This window comes from Hyperolius riggenbachi, chromosome 6 (assembly GCF_040937935.1).
Source record: "Hyperolius riggenbachi isolate aHypRig1 chromosome 6, aHypRig1.pri, whole genome shotgun sequence".
Classification (NCBI taxonomy): Eukaryota; Metazoa; Chordata; class Amphibia; order Anura; family Hyperoliidae; genus Hyperolius; species Hyperolius riggenbachi.
Window position 1 is genome coordinate 126,991,404 of NC_090651.1, and position 18,951 is coordinate 127,010,354.

The window sequence follows — 18,951 nt, forward strand, 5'->3', positions numbered from 1 at the left end:
TAGAGGAGACAGATGGGCTCCGGATGACGGGACCTCTATTGCTTGGATCGCAATAGGTGAATGTGATTCATCTGGTGCTGTCATTCTCCCCCACTGCGGCTGCCTTCTCTGCTGGACTATCGTATTCACTGGGATGGAGGCTGCATGGTGGCTGTCTAGTTTGGGAGGAAATTGGTTGTTCGGTGGTGGGAGTGGTTATGTAATTCTGTCTGGGGAATGGCTTCCGGTTTGGCGGTGTCCAGAGCTTTCTGCTATTGCCAGGCTGGAGATGCAGGGGGAAAGTGCTGCTGCTGTGATATCTGGCGCCCTCTTCACAGGGGTGCCCCAGCCCCTGAGTGCAAATGTCCCAGCCATTCATCTCTCACTCTGCATTTTGCCGCTGCTATTCCCTGCATTGTGCACCCACAGAGGAAAGCGTGCTGTTGCCCATAGCAACCAGTAGCTCGGCTGCCCGGTGTGTGCGACATATTGCTGTGCAGCTGCATCTTCTGATTCTATTACGACATGATGGGGGGGCCCAAATCAGTTACTTTGCTTAGGGCCCCATTTAGCCTTAATCCGGCTCTGGCTGTTATGCTATTTTTATATAACATTTTTTAAATGAAAAATGTCTTGCTTTTACTGATGGCTAACATGGTACAATACTCTACTGCTATAACTAAATTAACCCTAAGGGTTCATAAAATAACCTGTGATTATGTCAGTAAATAACAAAGATAATGATGGGCCAGTTTGAGCTGGCATCTTCTTCTGGGTAACAGGTGCTATGAATGCAGAGCTGGATCATCCAAAGGCAATCATAGGCAGTTGCCTAGGTCCTGGAGAAAGTCCAGGGGCATAGTGAATGCTAGCCCCAATATTACTAAATAAAAGCCAGGTGACCATCAGCAGAAGGCCTAAATCGGTATCTTGCCTAGGGCCCCATTTTATCTTCATCCTTTTCTTTCTGAATGTGTCTGAGCTTCCTGACTCTCCATGCATAGTTGGTGTGCTCCAGATGGCATCACTGGTTTATGCCTTTTTTGCGCCCATGGCTTTTTGGTGCAGGGTGAGCCGAATGGCAGCTAACCTTGCTGCCGCATAAATTCAGTGTGGGGGTGTGTGTGTTAAATACTTTATTCCCTCTAAGCCCTCACAACTCAGAGGGAGAAATAACTTGGGGTCCGGATCCCTGAATTACCGATGTGCGGGGCGTGGACTATAGCATTACTGCTATAGCCACACCAAGCTTCGGTGAGGCAGGCGCCAAAAAGCCCTGCTTCTACTGGTTTTTGGCGGGTGGGGTAAAGAGGGGAACAACGCACTTATCCATCACTTCGTTTATGCAGCCTTGGATTTCACCTATATACAAACTAGAATCTTGGCTGAGACAGCCGCTTCAGCGGAGTTCAATCTAGCGTATGTACAATTCTTTACTATCCTTGTGAAGACATAGCATGACCATTGTCTCATGTCTGTGTAAGAATTAGCAGGGTCCTCTGTTGCTTAGTAATGTACTCTTCTTTTATATACTTACATCGTTCTGTCAACATTATTTGACAATGTTCTAAGTGTACCTGTCATTTCAGCCAAGTGTTCCAATTCAGGATCCGCAGTGGGTCCTATGGCAATAGTATGGATAACTGAGCCACTTAGCGCCACTTCAGGTAAACAGTTACTCAAATCTCTATCATTTCCACCGATGGCTAAAATAATCTCAGACCCTTCAGCTCCTCCTTCAAATTCTTTTATAACCTACAATAAAGAAAAACAATATGCTTTATTTCCTTATACCTTTAAGCCTCTTGGAATATCAAGAACATATTAAGTTTATTATTTTGGTGGTCATGATATTCTCAACATTTATGTGTTAAAAGATCTGTCAGTTTCTTTTCCTGAAGTAGGTGTGAGTTATTTCTTAAGGAAAAAAATGCAAATAAAAGACAGAATTTTTACATTGCAAAAAAAGGAAATGGAGCTGTGACTACCCTGACTGATCTGAGATAAACATTTATTGACATGATGTCACTGAACCATTAAACCTTTATTTAGTATCAGGGTTGGAAACTTGGAATTGACTCACACCAAATATTCTTTCTTGTAAACTAAAGGTCAACACCATGGACATCAAAGCAGGAAATGTTGCTTAAAAACACTGTTGTAGCACAGAAAGTTTAAAGTACACCAGTAATATAAAAAGATAAAAAAAATTTAAAAAATGTAAACCCATCCAATCTGAAATCACAGATCTAAAATTACCATCTAATATTTGCATGATCTGACAGCTCAAATGTATCACATGACCAGAAGCATTGGAGTGCAAAGAAAATATTTGACTCTGTAGGTGGAGCACTATCCTGCTGTTGATAATGCAAGAAGGGAGGCACAGACTGAAGCTCTCTCAGATGATTGTAGCCTATAGCAGTGAAAGTTTGTGGTGCAGGAGGTGGCCAGTGTTTAGGCTCCTAATCAGGTACTCTATAAGTGATTTCTATTACACCTCCTAATAAAACAGCACAGGCAAGACCAAGCACTGCAAATTAGTCTATACAGATCTAGGAGAACATTTTTTGTGGTCACTGGTTAGTAAAAAATTAGTTTAAGCCGCTGATGTCCAAAGTCCAGCCCGTGGGCCATTTACAGCCCACCGAGCCTTTCCCAGTGGCTCCCGATGTTCTTTGAAATATTTAATGGCAAGCGGACCCTCAGCCATCCGAAATAGCTCTTTACCTTTTCTGTGATCTAACTCCTCCCCTTGCCATGGTAGTCCAGAGCCAATTAGTGTGGCAGCATGTTGCCGCTGGGGTTGATGGGACAGAGGAAAACTGCAGCATGTGAAGGCAGTCGAGTGCCATCCCAGAAGGTAGAAGAGGAAGTAGTGAGTGATTGAAGAAGAATAACTGCATCAGAGCAGGTATGTATGTGTGTGTGTTTATATTTGTGTGTGTCTATATGCATGCATACTGTATGTGAATGCATGTACTATATGTGTGTGTATGTATGCAAGTATGCGTGTGTGTGTATGTGTGTGTGTGTGTGTGTGTGTGTGTGTGTGTGTGTATGACGCATGCGCACGACAGAAGCGATTTTCCTTCAAGGTAATTAATGCTAGCGCTGCTGATTCATGCAGGAACGCAACCCCCGCCGTGCATGCCATGCATCGTAACACGTGCACGAAATCACGTTCCTGCGTGCATTAGCTAGTTTAATTTTTCTAGTTCGGCCTTCTAGCAATCTCCAGAACACTCCCATGGCCCTTGGTCTGCAAACTTTGGACATCCCTGGTTTAAGCAATCAGATAAGGCTTTTTTTCCCTTTTCTCCCAAAGATCTCACAGCAGGCATTATAATGCTTATAAATGTGACATCATTACCTGATCTAGCAAATAATCACAATTTAAATTTTGTTATATTCCTAAAAATTAAAATCAAAATGTTTGTACGCCTTTTTTTGTGCATGACGTACCTGTAATCCAGCTAAGATGCCTTTACATATGGATATTCCTCCACCAGACACAACTGGAAGGCTTGCAGTTAGATTCTGACGTGTATCATCACTGGTGATATTAAGTAGATGGCTTCTCACTTCTGCTGTTTCATTAAAAGTAACAATGGCAACACGGGAGCCCTCTTCAACAACATGCTGTATAAAAATAGCTGCTGCTTGGCGTAGCCTATGGAGTCGGTCACCCTACTTGTAGAATGATAAAGAATTTGTATCAAAATGAATTCACGAGTCAAGGCTCAGATATGCATAACTCACTCCCTGTATCTGAACTGTATATCTGTATTACGCTAGTGGTATGAAAGTACGTGAGTAGTGTTCTGGCTTTTCAATCTGGTGAAGTGACTACTGTGAAATAACTTCTGTTTGAATCTATGAGACCTCTTAGTCCTTGTTCACATAGGTATGAGCAGCATTACTCTTCACTAAAGGGTATCTGGAGTGAATCTACTGTTAAAAATAAAGTATTGATGGGTGTTCATATAACTTTCAAAAAGCACTAACCACTATCTGCAGCCCTTCAGTGTCTATCCTGTTCTTCATTTTGTTAAATTTAATTATTCGCTGGTAAGACAGTTGAATAAGTTGCACAGGAAGAGCCCTGACTGACTATGTACTGATCATTGTTGAGTTCCAAACCATGCATGCCCAGTAACGTGCATATGAGAGGAATCGGCGCAGGAGACTTGGGCGCAGGATACAGCCAGTATATTGCTGATCCTGCTGCTGCACAAGTCCCGGCCGTATTAAATACTATTCCCCCTCCAGGCCGCCATGGATTGTGGGGAATAAATTAATTCGGCTTCCAGCAATTGCTGGAAGCCAAATTATTGTGTTTTAAAAGTAACTTTAGCTCGATCTTCTGACGGCGCCGAAGTTACTCCCTGTGCGCCCAAGTCTCCTGCGCTGGATACACTGTGTTCACAGTAACGTTGGCTTGCAAATCTGCACTGGGCATGCGTAAGATCACAAACTGCACATGCCCAGTTACAAGAATTATCATGCACAAGTGATTCCTTTTACTGGGCATGCAGAATCCGAGAAGTCACTCATGCCAAATGCAGACATGCGAGGTTATGGCTGTGAACACTTCCGGTCAGACAGAGTGGGGGAGCAAGGTAAAATAGGGAAAGGCAGGGAAACCAGGGTCAAAAAAGGATGCTAAGTAGTTGGTAAAAGGCAAAAGAACACCCAGTAATATTTTATTTTACATGTTTGGTCCCCCTCAGATTTGCTTTAAGCTGCACACACTTTAAATTATTCTTGGCCAAAAATAAACGTAAAAGAAAGTTTAATATGTCTGGAAGGATGTGCTGTACAGACATATAAGTGCAAATTGGCATACACAAGTAGAAGTTTACTTATCTCTAGTCATTGGCAAAGGGAAGAATCTTCCCGCGCTTTTGTCTTCACTCTGACCTCCTCCTTTTCTGCTGAAGTAACTCAGCTGTTGCCAGGGTGATGCTTATATTCAGCAGAAGGGGGGCAGAATGAAGGCACATGCAGAGAGCTTTAGCCAGCAATGATAGCCTTTGTAGATAACCAGATATCGAACGAGTTAAGCAAGCTTCTAATGCTCTCTGCAGTGAAAATAAACAAATTTACACATAGGAAATGCTTGAGAATGCATTCAAATGTTCTTTTATGTAATTGAGAGTACCACCCCCCCCAAAAGTGGGTGAGAAAAGGGAGTGTTTCTTATGGTCCAAATACAGTGCCAGGTGTCCCCCCACAAATACATACTGCAGCCCGTTGGAGTGAGAGGAGAGTACCAGCGGAGCTGTGGGCATGTCAGAATGAGCCTCCATGCCCACAGCTCCACCAGTGCACTCACTGCAGACACTGAAACAAGGTACATTACAGGCAAGCTACCATAGGTGAAGCGGAAACAGCATCCCCAGTCTGAGTGTGTCTCCATGCCCACAGCTCCACCATCACTCCAGTGGCATACATCAAATAAGGACGCCTGGAAAAAAGGGCGTGGGTATAGCCAAAATTTTATAATATTGTCTATAACCATATTTTATCATTTCTTCATGTAATAAAAATCTGAAAATTTCATGATATAAAAAGTTAAAAAGATACTTTACATATTATTAAAACAAAAAAAATGGTATAAAAAGTTAAACCAATAATTTACAAATTATCAAAATGAATTTTATCGGGTGCCCTAATTTATTCTTTGGCACCTAATAGCCAATATTTTGCATTAGCGTCTATGGGGCGTCCAAATAGTCCATTAGCCCCAGGCGCTCTTTTTTTCAGATTCCCCGCCACCCCTCTCACTCCAATGGGCTGCAGTATGTATTTGTGGGGGAACACCTGAATGGCTACACAAGTGAATAGGAGAGGGTGCTGGGACAGAGGAGGGGACAAAGGAAGACACAGGAGGACACAAAAAGTACAAGGGGGACATACAGGCACACAAGGAGGACATAAGAGGTACTGGGGGCACAAGGGCATACAAGGGGACACACAGACATACAAGGGAGACACACAGGCAAACAAGGTAAAAACAAAAAGGTACAAGGGGGACATAATAATTGGGGGGAGAAGATCCAAAAGACACCCTTGAACCATGGGCACACTGGGTTTAGCATATTTTTTCCTGGCTTTTGTCCTCTAAACTTAGGTGTGTCTTATAGTCCAGACCATCTTATGGTCCGAAAAAAACAGTAGTCACTGAAATTTTAGTTTTGGGAGTATAATCCCGCTTTAATCACTACAGAACTGTAATGAGAGGTGAGCGAGCCACCATCATCACTCCTTCACCCACTCCCTTCTTAGCACACTGGCCAGTTGCTGAAGAGATTCAAGAGCAGTTAAGGTACCCATACACTACAACGATTTCCCATCGAAATACGACAGATTCGATCACAGTGATCGAAGCTGCTGCAAAATCATTAACGCAAATGTTGACCGATCGATCGATTTCCATCCAAAATCGATCAATTTAGTCGATTTGTCCAGGCGGAAAATGTTACTCGATCGCCGGTGGGTCGGGAGCGCGTCATTAGCGGCGGTCGATACGGTGGCGACCGACACAACGATACATCACCTGTCTGGCCAGCGCGAGTCCCCAAGTCCCCGCAGTCTTAACTTCTTCCGGCATCTTCTCCGTCTTCTCTTCACTTCCTGTCCCATCCTGTGAGAAGGCGAAGTTCAAAGAGTAGAGGATGCTCTACTGTTTGAACTTTCTGCTTGTCACAGGATGGGACAGGAAATGAAGCAAGAATGGAGGAGTACGCTGGAAGAAGTAAGAGACTGCAGGGACCCGGGGACTCACGCCGGCAGACAGGTAATGTATTGCAGCTGGCCGGTGGAGCAGGGGCGGTGAGGCAGGGTGGCAGCAGCAGTTCCACAGGTTATGAATCAATTTCATGCTGAAATTGATTCAAAACCTGTGTGCAGTGTATGGGCAGCCATTACATCCCTCTCTGATCAGATTCGATCAGAGAGGACTCTATCTGTTGGTCGATCTGGTGGCAGTCGACCAGTATATGGCAGCCTTAACTGCTTGCTGACCGCGTCACACCGATGGGTGTGGCCGCGGCAGCCCCAGGACCGCCTAACACCGATCGGTGTAAGGGCCTTGGGGCTCACAGTGCAGGAGATTGCGCGTCCGCTGCTTGGTAGGCGGAGCTCTGCTCTGCCTTCAGTCTCCCGGCAGTGATTGCCACTCGGAGACTGTTAGACGGCGAAACCGCCACCTAATTACCTTGTACAGCGCTGGGATCTGCAGCAGCGCTATACTGGGGACAGCCGTGTGATATGGCTGTCCCCCGGGACACTAGAGAGCGATCGCTCTCATAGGCAGAAGTCTATGACAGCCAATCGGCATGATTTGCTGGCTGCGGGGAGGGAGAGAAAAAATAAATAAATAATAGTAAAATTTATTTAAAAAATAAACATAAAAATATTTATAAAACAAAAAATAAACACAGGGGAAGCCATCAGATTCCACCAACAGAGAGCTCTGTTGGTGGGGAGAAAAGGGGGGGAAATCACTTGTGTGCTGTGTTGTGCAGCCCTGGAGCTTGGCCTTAAAGCTGCAGTAGCCAATTTTTTAAAAAATGGCCTGGTCTTTAGGGGGTTTAACACTGTGGTCCTCAAGAGGTTAAGATATTTATATTTTTTTCAGGGTGAATGTAGTATGAATTACAGAACCAAATCAGATAAAGCAGGAGCCAGAAGGATGTGTGATGCTGGCAACAAACATACATCAACATGATTGCAAAATGTGGAAAGGTAATAAGTAACGAGGTAATTACCTTGGACATGTTGTCAGAGACATCCAGAACTAGGCAGACAACTCGTTCCCTGGTTTGCATGAGTATAAAGGAGGGCGGTGATGGAAGCCTGGTGCCTGACACAGGAATGGTGGACTTGTAGTCATCAGAATCCTGAATAACGTTCCAGGTGCTTCGGTAGCCGCACATCTTGTTCTGCATAGTTGGCGCTTCCGTGTTGTGGTTATGTTCATCACAAAAATCTACAACCTGCAACACATTATACAATACCACCAGACTCTGAGCAAAGAAAGCAAAAAGTAGTTGTAACGATTTGTGTCAGCAAGCGACAGAATTCTGATTATTAGGTGATCTGCAGTATCACCTATAATGCAGATATATACCTGATTATAAGGTGATCTGCAGAATCACCTATAATACTGGTATATCAGAAGCTGATGTGACAACAAATACAGGAGGTGCTTGGTACAACAGTAATACTGATAAGAGCAACACCTCACCAGAAGGGCTGGTGGGTACAATCAGTATAATGCCTCTCACCAGAGACAAGGGCCCTCTGGTGAGAGTAGAGTAGTCAGACAGATCGGGTTTGGCAACAGACAGACAGATGTAGTACAGAATCGGGAGGCAGAGTCAGAAAGATATAACCAGGCAGGGTTTGGCAACAGAATCAGATGAGCAGAGGTACAGAATCACTTAGAAAGAGAGAGGTCAGAACAAGCCAGAGTCATGCACAAATAATATACAGTAAGGTTATGATCAAGGCTATCAAACAATTCCTATCTTGTGTGAAATCCCCGGTTTCCTCCCGGATGAAAGCACACCGGAACTATCTAAGGGTCTGAGCGCTAACACAAAGTATTCGCAACAGCAGACAAGTTGCGAATGACACAGTACGGCTTATGAAGCGAAGGAGACCCTCCAGGCACGCCCCCAGCGATCATCCAATGAGGAGCTTCGAGCGTCTCCTCTGACGTCAGCCGACCAGCCGGTCAGCTGACGCGCCTCCTCCCCACATAAAGGCCCCGTCTATGCGCGCGCGCGCGTGACAAGGCAACCCTATGTGCAACTGAAAGTTCCGTCCTCGGCGTGCTAGACGCCTGAGGCCCAGACATGCTGCTAAACAGGGGGCTGGAGGCAGCTGTGGTAGTAGCGCTATTCCCCGCAGCTGCCTCTCCAGCGTTCATTACAGTAGTATTTATATGAGCATAGATGAATACCTCAGTAAAGTGGATAACAGATTAAAGAGGAACTCCAACAATGTAATCTTTCCTACCAATTCCTGAGCATCCTCGGTTGTTAAAGTCTACCCAAGCAAAAGCTTGGGGTACAAAGTTAGATACTTACCTAAAGAGAGGGAAGACTAAGGATCGTACTGAGGCTTCCCTCTGTATTCTAATGTCCCCTGTCACTGAGCGTGGCACCCCCGAAGGTTAGCGGCAATGCATTGTGGCTAATCACATTGGGGCCACGCAGCTCTTCTCCCTGTATTATGGCTGTGCAGTAGCCGTGCAAGCCCGCCCACGCATGCGCAATAAGCCGGAGCTGAGCCGGAGCCTGCGCGGCCATGCTACAAGACGGGAAGGAGCACGGCTCCGATGTGGAGGGGAGCTGCGCTCAGCTATGGGAGGCATCTGAGTAGGATCCAGAGGCTTCCCCCTTAAGGTGAGTATCTGATTATGATCCCGAGGCTCAGCATTGCTTTAAACCCTTGGTGTGCTCTTTGGGGTCCCCTTTCCTCCTCCTCCTCCTTTTACTCTATAATATAATACCGTATCGGTCTAAAACAAAGACAATATTGGGCTTTGGAAATATATGCAATGTTCTAGTTATGTTATTGAAAAATGCTGGATTGATATCTGTATTTCCGGACAAGTGAATTGTCAAGATGCCATGTGTATAACTTTGACAACTGTCATTGACAGGGCCTTACTTTGTCATTTATTGTTTATTGTTTTCCTTCCAAACTTTAAAAAAAAAAAAAAAAGAAAACTAAAAGAAATAACGCTTCTTTCCCTCATGCCTCAGGTTTGAAGCTTACCTTAAAATGCTTACTTACCGAATCTAATGCTTGCATGTACATAACAGAGGTTTTCACGTCTTGAGTGCTGTTCGCTAAAAACATGCATCCCTCTTTTAAATTGCCAGTCTGTTGGTCAATCAGGCACTCTCCATCTGAGCAGGAGCTTTCCTTACATACGTACATCCCGGCCAGCTCTGAGGAACATCTGGAACAAAACACAGCATGCACCTTCAATGAGGGGTTCATTGAAAAAGGTTTTTCAGCACCAGAGGCAGAAACTCCAAAGTGTCCCTCCCCCCCATGGATAGGTACACTGCCCTTTCCCATTTACAGTGTTCCTTAGTAGTCTAGTGGTTTCCTCTCGATCACCTATACAGCATTTGCTAGTGGCCTAGTTCCTCCCCTTTACAGTTTCCCTGATGTCTAGTGGGACCCTCTCCCCCATACTGTTCCCTGGTGTCTAGTGACACCGATCCCTCCCTTATACATATCCCCTGGTGTCTAGTGGCACCCCTCTCTCCCCTATACATATTCCCTGGTGTCTAGTGGCACCTCTCTCCCCATACATATTCCCTGGTGTCTAGTAATATGGGTGCGAGAAGGGGGCCCAACTTCTATCCTCCCTCCCTCCATCTCCTCCTTGAAATTACCTTGTAGTTTTTATCTTGCCATCATCTGAAACATAAAACGGTTTTTCATAACTGTATTCATCAAACACACCCCAACGAAAGTGAGCCCACTCATGGACAAATACTCTGCCTGAAAATTAAGGATAACAACAATAAATATACAGTATATAAAACACTATTTTGCTAAGTACAGATATGGTTTACATTTGGCCCTCCAAGCATTCTATACAAAACAATTCATATGGAACGACAGAACCTGCCAAGGCCATCCACAGTATGAGAGGTGTAAGCGGGGGGAGGAGGACAGATTGGTGAGCACCATTGAAGAGGTAATACTATGGTGGATGGAGGGCCCATAGTGGGACGCAACCTCTTCATCCCCTATTGCTACATCACCGTCCTCGGTGTGTAACAATGTATTATTTTAATTCAAAGCTTAATAATGTGGCTGGCTGCTGCCTTCTGAAGATTCTGGTTTTAAAGATCCCAATTGCTGCTTTGTGGATGTCAACATATATAACTCTAATACTTGTAAGGCCTCATATGCCTTATGCACCTTGTGCAATAACACAATGCATTAGCAGATGCAAAGACACTGTCCATACAACTGTATAGGCATGTTGGCATCTCTGTGCTTTTATGGACTGTGTAGTTCTAACTAGAGATGTAGCGAACGGTTCGCCGGCCAACGGTTCCAGACGAACGTTGGGGGTTCGCGTTCGCCTGCACCAGGCGAACTTTTTTGGAAGTTCGATTCGCCCCATAATGCACTATGAGGGTCAACTTTGACCCTCTGCATCACAGTCAGCGGGCACATTGTAGCCATTCAGGCTACACTAAGCCCTGGAGCCCCACCCCCCTTATATAAGGCAGGCTCGCTGGCCATGACACTCACTCGTGTGCCTGCTGCAAATAGACAGACTAGGGAGAGCTGCTGCAGATTTTTTCTCCTAGGGAAAGATTAGTTAGGATCTTGGCTTGCTCCTGGCTGATTGTTATTGCTAAAATAGCCCCCCTCAACAGCTCTTTTGAGAGCTAATATTTTCCTGATGTGTTTGTTTTTTTTGTGTGTGTTGCTCACTGACATTATACAGCCCTATCTGTTGCAGTTGGACCTTGGTAATTGTTATTACTGTGCCAGCCAGGCCCTGCCTAACTATCTATACTGGGACACCTACCTATGCCTACCTAACTACTGGGGCACCTACTTACCTATACGGGGACACCTACCTACCTACCTATACTAGGAGACCTACCTATGTCTACCTACCTATAGTGGGTCTTCTACCTATGCCTAGCTAACTACTGGGACACCTAAATATGCCTACCTACCTATACTGGGTCTCCTACCTATGCCTAGCTAACTACCGAGGCACCTACCTACCTATACTGGGTCTCCTACCTTTGCCTAGCTAACTACTGAGGCACCTACCTACCTATACTGGGTCTCCTACATATGCCTAGCTAACTACTGAGGCACCTACCTACCTATACTGGGTCTCCTACCTATGCCTAACTAACTACTGAGGCACCTACCTACCTATACTGGGTCTCCTACCTATGCCTAGCTAACTACTGAGGCACCTACCTACCTATACTGGGTCTCCTACCTTTGCCTAGATAACTACTGAGGCACCTACCTACCTATACTGGGTCTCCTACCTATGCCTAGCTAACTACTGGGACACCTACCTACCTATACTGGGTCTCCTATCTTTGCCTAGCTAACTACTGAGGCACCTACCTACCTATACTGGGTCTCCTACATATGCCTAGCTAACTACTGAGGCATCTACCTACCTATATACGGTCTCCTACCTATGCCTAGCTAACTACTGAGGCACCTACCTACCTATACTGGGTCTCCTACCTTTGCCTAGCTAACTACTGAGGCACCTACCTACCTATACTGGGTCTCCTACCTTTGCCTAGCTAACTACTGAGGCACCTACCTACCTATACTGGGTCTCCTACCTTTGCCTAGCTAACTACTGAGGCACCTACCTACCTATACTGGGTCTCCTAACTATGCCTAGCTAACTACTGGGACACCTACCTATGCCTACCTACCTACACTGGGTCTCCTACCTATGCCTAGCTAACTACTGAGGCACCTACCTATGCCTACCTATACTGGGACTCCTACCTATGCCTACCTACATACAAGATAATAAGGTCGTTGCTTCATTGTGGACAGAGCAAATTTGATCAGCTGGACAGTCACTGTTCTATCATTGAACTACCACAGCCCGGCGACCATATGGGCTGGAAAACTGCCACGGCCTGCACTCAGGCCATGTTGCGCATCAGTCCAGCACGGCCGTCACTACGCAAACAGCTGTTTGCGGTGCGTTACACAGTGAGTTTGGTGTGTCAGTGTGAAGCAGAACTCTAATTACACTCCCTGATTGATGTATACCCATGCAAGATGTTTTAAAGCACTTTACGCCTGCAATTTAGCATTAAATGTGATTTCTGCCCTTAAAACGCTGCTTTGCGTCAAATCCAGATTTTTCCCTTTGGGCATGTATCCCCCTCCGCCATGCCCCCCTCCAGGTGTTAGACCCCTTAAAACATATTTTCCATCACTCATAATTTTTTCTATTTTTCAAAGTTCGCATCCCCATTGAAGTCTATTGCGGTTCGCGAACTCTTCCGCGAACCGAACCTTCCGCGAAGGTTCGCGAATCGGGTTCGCGAACCGAAAATCGAAGGTTCGCGACATCTCTAGTTCTAACATGCTGTGTACAAGGCATTTCTACATAACATGCAAAAAAGCACAAGTACTATAGGTATTAGCAAGGCTATGACAGTGCATGTTATAAAGCACACATTACACAATGTGCATAGTGTGAATGAGGCCTAACTCTGGCTATAGACCTAAAACCTTAAAGGACACCTGAAGTGAGAGAACTATGGAGGCTGACATATTTATATCCTTTAAAACAATACCAGTTGCCTGGCTGTCTTGCTTCTATACTTTAAAGGGAACCTGAATTGAGGTATATGGAGGCTTTCATATTTATTTCCTTTTAAACAATACTAGTTGTTTAAAAGGATGAGTATCTGGCTGATCAGTTTTTAGATGAACAAATGATCTTTCTATTAAAGGAGAATTTAGAATTAAAAAATCCCTCACACAGCAAGAAGGCTAAACATTCCCCTAAATGTTGTTAGATGTTACAATTCCTTGGCTCAGTAGTGCTGCCCTGTTCAGAAATGCTTACCACAGATACTGAGGGATTTGCTGTTTACGGTAATGACTTGTTATCCATGAAATGATGAGGCTGTTACAGGTCTGGGGAAATTTCCAGGATGGAATCCTACTAGAGTTTCAAATGAGCATCATTTACCCTAAAAAAAGTTTTAAAAGCAATTTAAAGGCCACTTCCGGATTTGCTATCTGGATATCCGAATCTGCCCTGATACCCCGGTTACTGAGTTTGGATATCCGATTCGGATCGAAAAAATTTTCCAGGTATCCACATCTGAATCGGATCCGGATTTTGAAAAGGGGTATCCGAGCAGCACTGCTGCAGAGTATTATATATGGCCCTTGTTATTAACTGTTATATTACATGTGAGCAAAACCATGATCGTGAAAACATTTACGGTAATCCAGATGAAAATATTAACAAATATGTGAACATAATTACATAATATGAGATCTAGTTTTACTGACTACCCAGTTAACTCACGTTGAACCAGAACCAGTAGAATTTTTTTTCTTTTTCTCTTTTTTTTTTTTTACAAAAATAAAGCCATGCTAACTATAAATTAGCTTGGAGGTTCAGATGGAGTCTGTCATATGTTGCTGATGTTGTGCTACTTTGCTGTCATCTTGTGGTTCCATTAGAGAATGCAATGCTTTTTTTTTCCAGTACGAACTTAATCACATGAAATGAGTTAAAGAACTATAATGACACATAGTAGAATGCAGTAAATTATTCAACATATCCACTTTTACAGGAAATATCCTGGTCTCATCATCAGAAACAAATGACCATTCCACCGAGATCACCTACCAGTACTAAAGATTTCACCGCCTATGATAAATTTCAGAAAGCAAGTCAGGGAGAGGAAAGATTTTACAAAGGGAAAACACTGACTAGATAACTCTTTGGAACTCCCTGCCACACCCAGTAAAGACAGCACCATCCCTGGAGGTATTCAAATCCAGACTGAAAAGCCACCTGTTTAGCCTGGCATTTCCAGACTTATCAAATTCTTCCTCTGTACCACAATGGTCTGAGCCATGCTTATGCGCTTTGAGTCCTATGGGAGAAAAGCGCTCTACAAATGTTATTTGTTGTTGTTGTTGTTGTTATAAGTAATTTTATTCATTATGTTATTTTCACTACAATTCCTCTTTAAAGCAGATCTGAGATCCTAACTATAACAAGTAACTTGTCTATTTATCTTATCTAAAGTGTAAATAGTTTACACTATATCTAGCTGCAAACAGCTTCAAAAGTTTATAATTATTTATTTCTGTGATACAATGAGGGCAGCCATGTTCTGTTTGTCACATTTTCCCAGGCAGAGGGCTGGAGATGCTATCAGGTTGCCTGTGTGTAAATTCAGTCCCCTCTCCTCCTCCTCTCTGCCTCTGAAATCTCTGGCTTGTAACCTCCTCCTCCTCCTGCCCAGACTGAGCTCCCATAAGCCCTTGCTACAGTGCCAAGGCACAAAAGGAGCTGTGGGCGAGGCTTGTTTAGTTTATAGGGAATTCGAGTATTAAAACAACACAAAAAAGTATTTGGCTTGAGGAATGCCCTATAAACTATATGAATGGAACACAATTATGCAATGAGTAAAAGTTTATCTCGGATCCACTTTAACATTTGTGAAGCTAGGGATCAGGTGGTAATTAAGTTACAATGTTCTCCCTAGAATTTTTTCCAGCCGGGTGTAGAGATTGCCCGAACAGTTCACCAGGCAGGTAGTTCGCGTGAAATTCAGCTGACGGGTCACTAACACATACCGCATTCGACCCTCCCCCTATACCTTGTCATTGGCCTAAACTTTGACTCTCTACATCACAGTCAGCAGACACATGGCAGCCAATCAGGCTGCACTCACCCACGGACCCCCCTATAAAAACGCAGCAGCGCCGGCCATGTTCTCAGTCTGGTGCTGCTGCTGTAGTGAGTGGAAGGGAGAGACATTGCTGCAGAGACAGGAACAGTTAGCTAGGCGCTTCTGTGTATTGCTGATTGCTGAAAGCACCCTAAATCAAAGCCCTCATATTGTTCTGGGGTTTTTTTTTGTATGTGAGACACTGGTCACACTACATACAGCCGGCCACAGAAAGTCATTGCTGGGCTGTGTAGTTCTACTATACACTTCTATGTATATTGCAAGCAAGCCAGCACACTGTCTATCATAAGCTGTGCTTAGCTTGCTACTGTATCTGTTATTGATATCTGTCTGTGTGTGTTACACACTGCATACAGGCCATAGACAGTCATTGCTGGACTGTGTAGTTCTACTATCAGTGATGATCACCGAGGTTAATCACGAGTAATCACGAGTGATTACTTGTGATTAAAATAAGGTTTAATTGCTGCAGGTGCGGGGCTGGATGCGGCAGGGTTACCCATAATGCCGCTGTCCGCCCTGTGCTTCAACTAGCTTGCAAGCGTCCCGGTCACGTTGCAAGCAGTGGTGCTCAGCAAGATTTCGGATATCCGAACTACCCAGATAATCTGAATTTTTTCCACTATCTGAACTTAGAATAGCAATTCGGATATTTTTTAAAATCCGAATAGACTAGAGCAAACTCGGATTTCCCATCTGAAATCCGAAATCCGGGCGAATAGTTAGTTCAGATATCCGAGCGGAAGCCAAAATCACCTTCAATGGCCAAAATCTCTTTCGAAGCGGGAGAGAGAGAGAGAGAGAGAGAGAGAGAGAGAGAGCCCTCTGACAGGGGTTTTTGCCATTTTAAGAGACTTTTGGAAGCATTTACGCCATTTTCAGGTCACTTCTGGTTTTCTATCTGGATATCTGAATCCGGCCGGATACTGAGGACGGATATCTGATTCGGATTGAAAATTTTAAATTCGGATATCCGACCCGGATCGGATATCTGGGTATCCGGATCCAAATTAGATCCAGATAGTGAAAAGTGGTATCCGAACAGCCTCACTATGGTGCACTTCCTCCTTCCGGCTTGAAGGAGGAAGTGCGCCATAGTGAGGCTTGCAACGCGACCAATAGGACGCTTGCAAGCTTGTTGACGCGTACGGCGGACGGTTGCATTATGGGTAATTAACCCCGCCGCATCCAGCCCCGCACCTGCAGCAACTAAACCTTATTTGAATCAAGAGTAATCACTCGTGATTACTAGTGATTAACCTCGGTGATCATCCCTGTCTACTATACGCTTCTATCTATATTGCAAGCAAGCCAGCACAATGTCTATCATAAGCTTTGCTTAGCTTTAGCTTGCTACTGTATCTGTTATTGATATCTGTAGACAAGATTATAAGGTCGTTGCTTCATTGTGGACAGACCAAATTCGATCAGCTGGACAGTCACTGTTGTTCTGTCATTGATCTACCTCAGCCTGACCATATAGGCTGGAAACCGCCATCGCCTGCACTCTCGCCATCATGCGCACCAGCATGGCCATCACTACACAAACAGCTGTTTGCGGTGCATTACACAGTGAGTTTGGTCTGTCATTGTGAAGCAGTACACTACTTACACTACCTGATCCATGTATACACACGCAATATGTTTTAAATGACTTTATGCCTCCAATTCAGGAATATAATGTGATTTCTCTGCCATGCCCCCCTCCAGGTGTTAGACCCCTTAAAAAACTTTTCCATCACTTTTGTGGCCAGAAATAGTCCCTGTATGTTTTAAAATTGGCCTGCCCATTGAAGTCTATGGCGGTTTACCCGGTTCGTGCAAACTCAAACTTTTGCGGAAGTTTCCATTCACGATTCGCGAACCCAAAATCTGATGTTCGGGCCATCTCTAGCCGGGTGGCATGAAAAAGTAGGTGGGTGGGCATGACATAGGAATGCAGGGCCGATTCAGCTCTGCTTACAGCATAGGAGGAAGATTAGAAGGCGAACTAATGACAGCCGGGTGCCCACAAAAATTTGGAGCGTGAGGCACCTGGCTAAAAGAAACTGGGGAAGAACACTGTTTTGAAAAAATATGAAAAGCGAGAAGAAGTAATGAATATGTGCTGAGAACATTTTAAAAATGCTACCGTACTTGGCTGTTAAAGTAGATCTGAACTAGGAACTTCCTCTCTGCTCTAAAAGATAAGCAGAAGCATAATAACCTTTAACCACTTTGCGACCACCTAATGCAGGATTGCGGCCGCAGAGTGGCTTCCTTGTTCCTCAAACCTGCACCGGCGCGTGATCTCGTGATGTGTGAGATTTGACGGAAACTCGCGCTTACTCTAGCGCAAGCTTCCGTAAATAGACACAGCAGAGCTCCGTGATCAGCTTGCCAGCCTTAATCGAGGAATATTAAAAACCTGGTATTTTATAATTCCAGAGGGAGGGAAAAAATAAGAAAAAATGACCATATTTTCTAAAAAGAAAAAACACTTTTTAAAGAGACTCTGTAACATTAAAAAGATCCCCTGGGGGGTACTCACCTCGGGTGGGGGAAGCCTCCGGATCCTAATGAGGCTTCCCACGCCGTCCTCTGTCCCACGGGGGTCTCGCCGCAGCCCTCCGAACAGCCGGCGACTGTGCCGACTGTCAGTTCAATATTTACCTTTGCTGGCTCCAGCGGGGGCGCTGTGGCGACTTTCGGCGCGGAAATAGACGGAAATACCCGATCTCCGTCGGGTCCGCTCTACTGCGCAGGCGCCGGAAACTTGTGCCTGCGCAGTAGAGCAGACCCGACGGCGATCGGGTATTTCCGCCTACTTCAGCGCCGACAGCCGTCAGAGCGCCTGCGCAGGAGCCAGGAAGGTAAATATTACGTCACCGCTGCACGGAGGGCTGCAGCGAGACCCCTGACGGATGGAGGACGGCGTGGGAAGCCTCATTAGGATCCGGAGGCTTCCCCCACCCGAGGTGAGTACCCCCCAGGGGCCGTTTTGTCGTTACAGTTCCTCTTTAAATTAATCAAAAAACAAACAAAAAAAACAGATTGCAGCAGCAATCAGAAAAGGAAGTAAAATTAATTTGTGTGCTAAGTTGTATGACTGCACAATAATTTGTTAAAGCTGTGCAGTGCCGAATTGTAAAAAATTGCCTGGTTACTGGGGAAGTGTGTGTTTGTGTGTGGGGGTCGGGATGGGGGGGGGGGGGGGTCCTCAAGAGGATAAAGAAAAACATTTCTTTGTTACAGCTGATAAATATTTTGCAATAAACCTCCAGTGTGTCTACGTACTTCTTTCACGAAAACACACATAAGGTTAACATCCTGTGTTTACAAATTAGCTGCTTTGCCGAGGTAGCCAGCTGACACAGCTGATAGATCAAATTACACTTGTGATTAGTCACGGATGAGGGGGAATCAGACAGGATAAACTCTCTAAATATATGCAGGGTGCATTTCTCTATGTTTTCCTTCTGTCCTG

The 18,951-nt window shown here is 44.8% G+C and overlaps 1 protein-coding gene across 1 annotated transcript in view; it reads right to left on the reverse strand.

Moving 5' to 3' along the window:
- LOC137521091 (calcium-activated chloride channel regulator 3A-1-like) overlaps positions 1-18,951 on the reverse strand; it is an 81,199-nt gene that overhangs the window by 30,651 nt on the left and 31,597 nt on the right. Inside the window, exons 4-8 of the mRNA XM_068239876.1 lie at positions 10,407-10,515; positions 9,793-9,961; positions 7,755-7,982; positions 3,445-3,669; positions 1,557-1,734 (exon numbers count right to left, since the gene is read on the reverse strand). Coding sequence (XP_068095977.1) covers positions 1,557-1,734; positions 3,445-3,669; positions 7,755-7,982; positions 9,793-9,961; positions 10,407-10,515 — 909 coding nt within the window. The remainder of the gene's footprint in view (positions 1-1,556; positions 1,735-3,444; positions 3,670-7,754; positions 7,983-9,792; positions 9,962-10,406; positions 10,516-18,951) is intronic.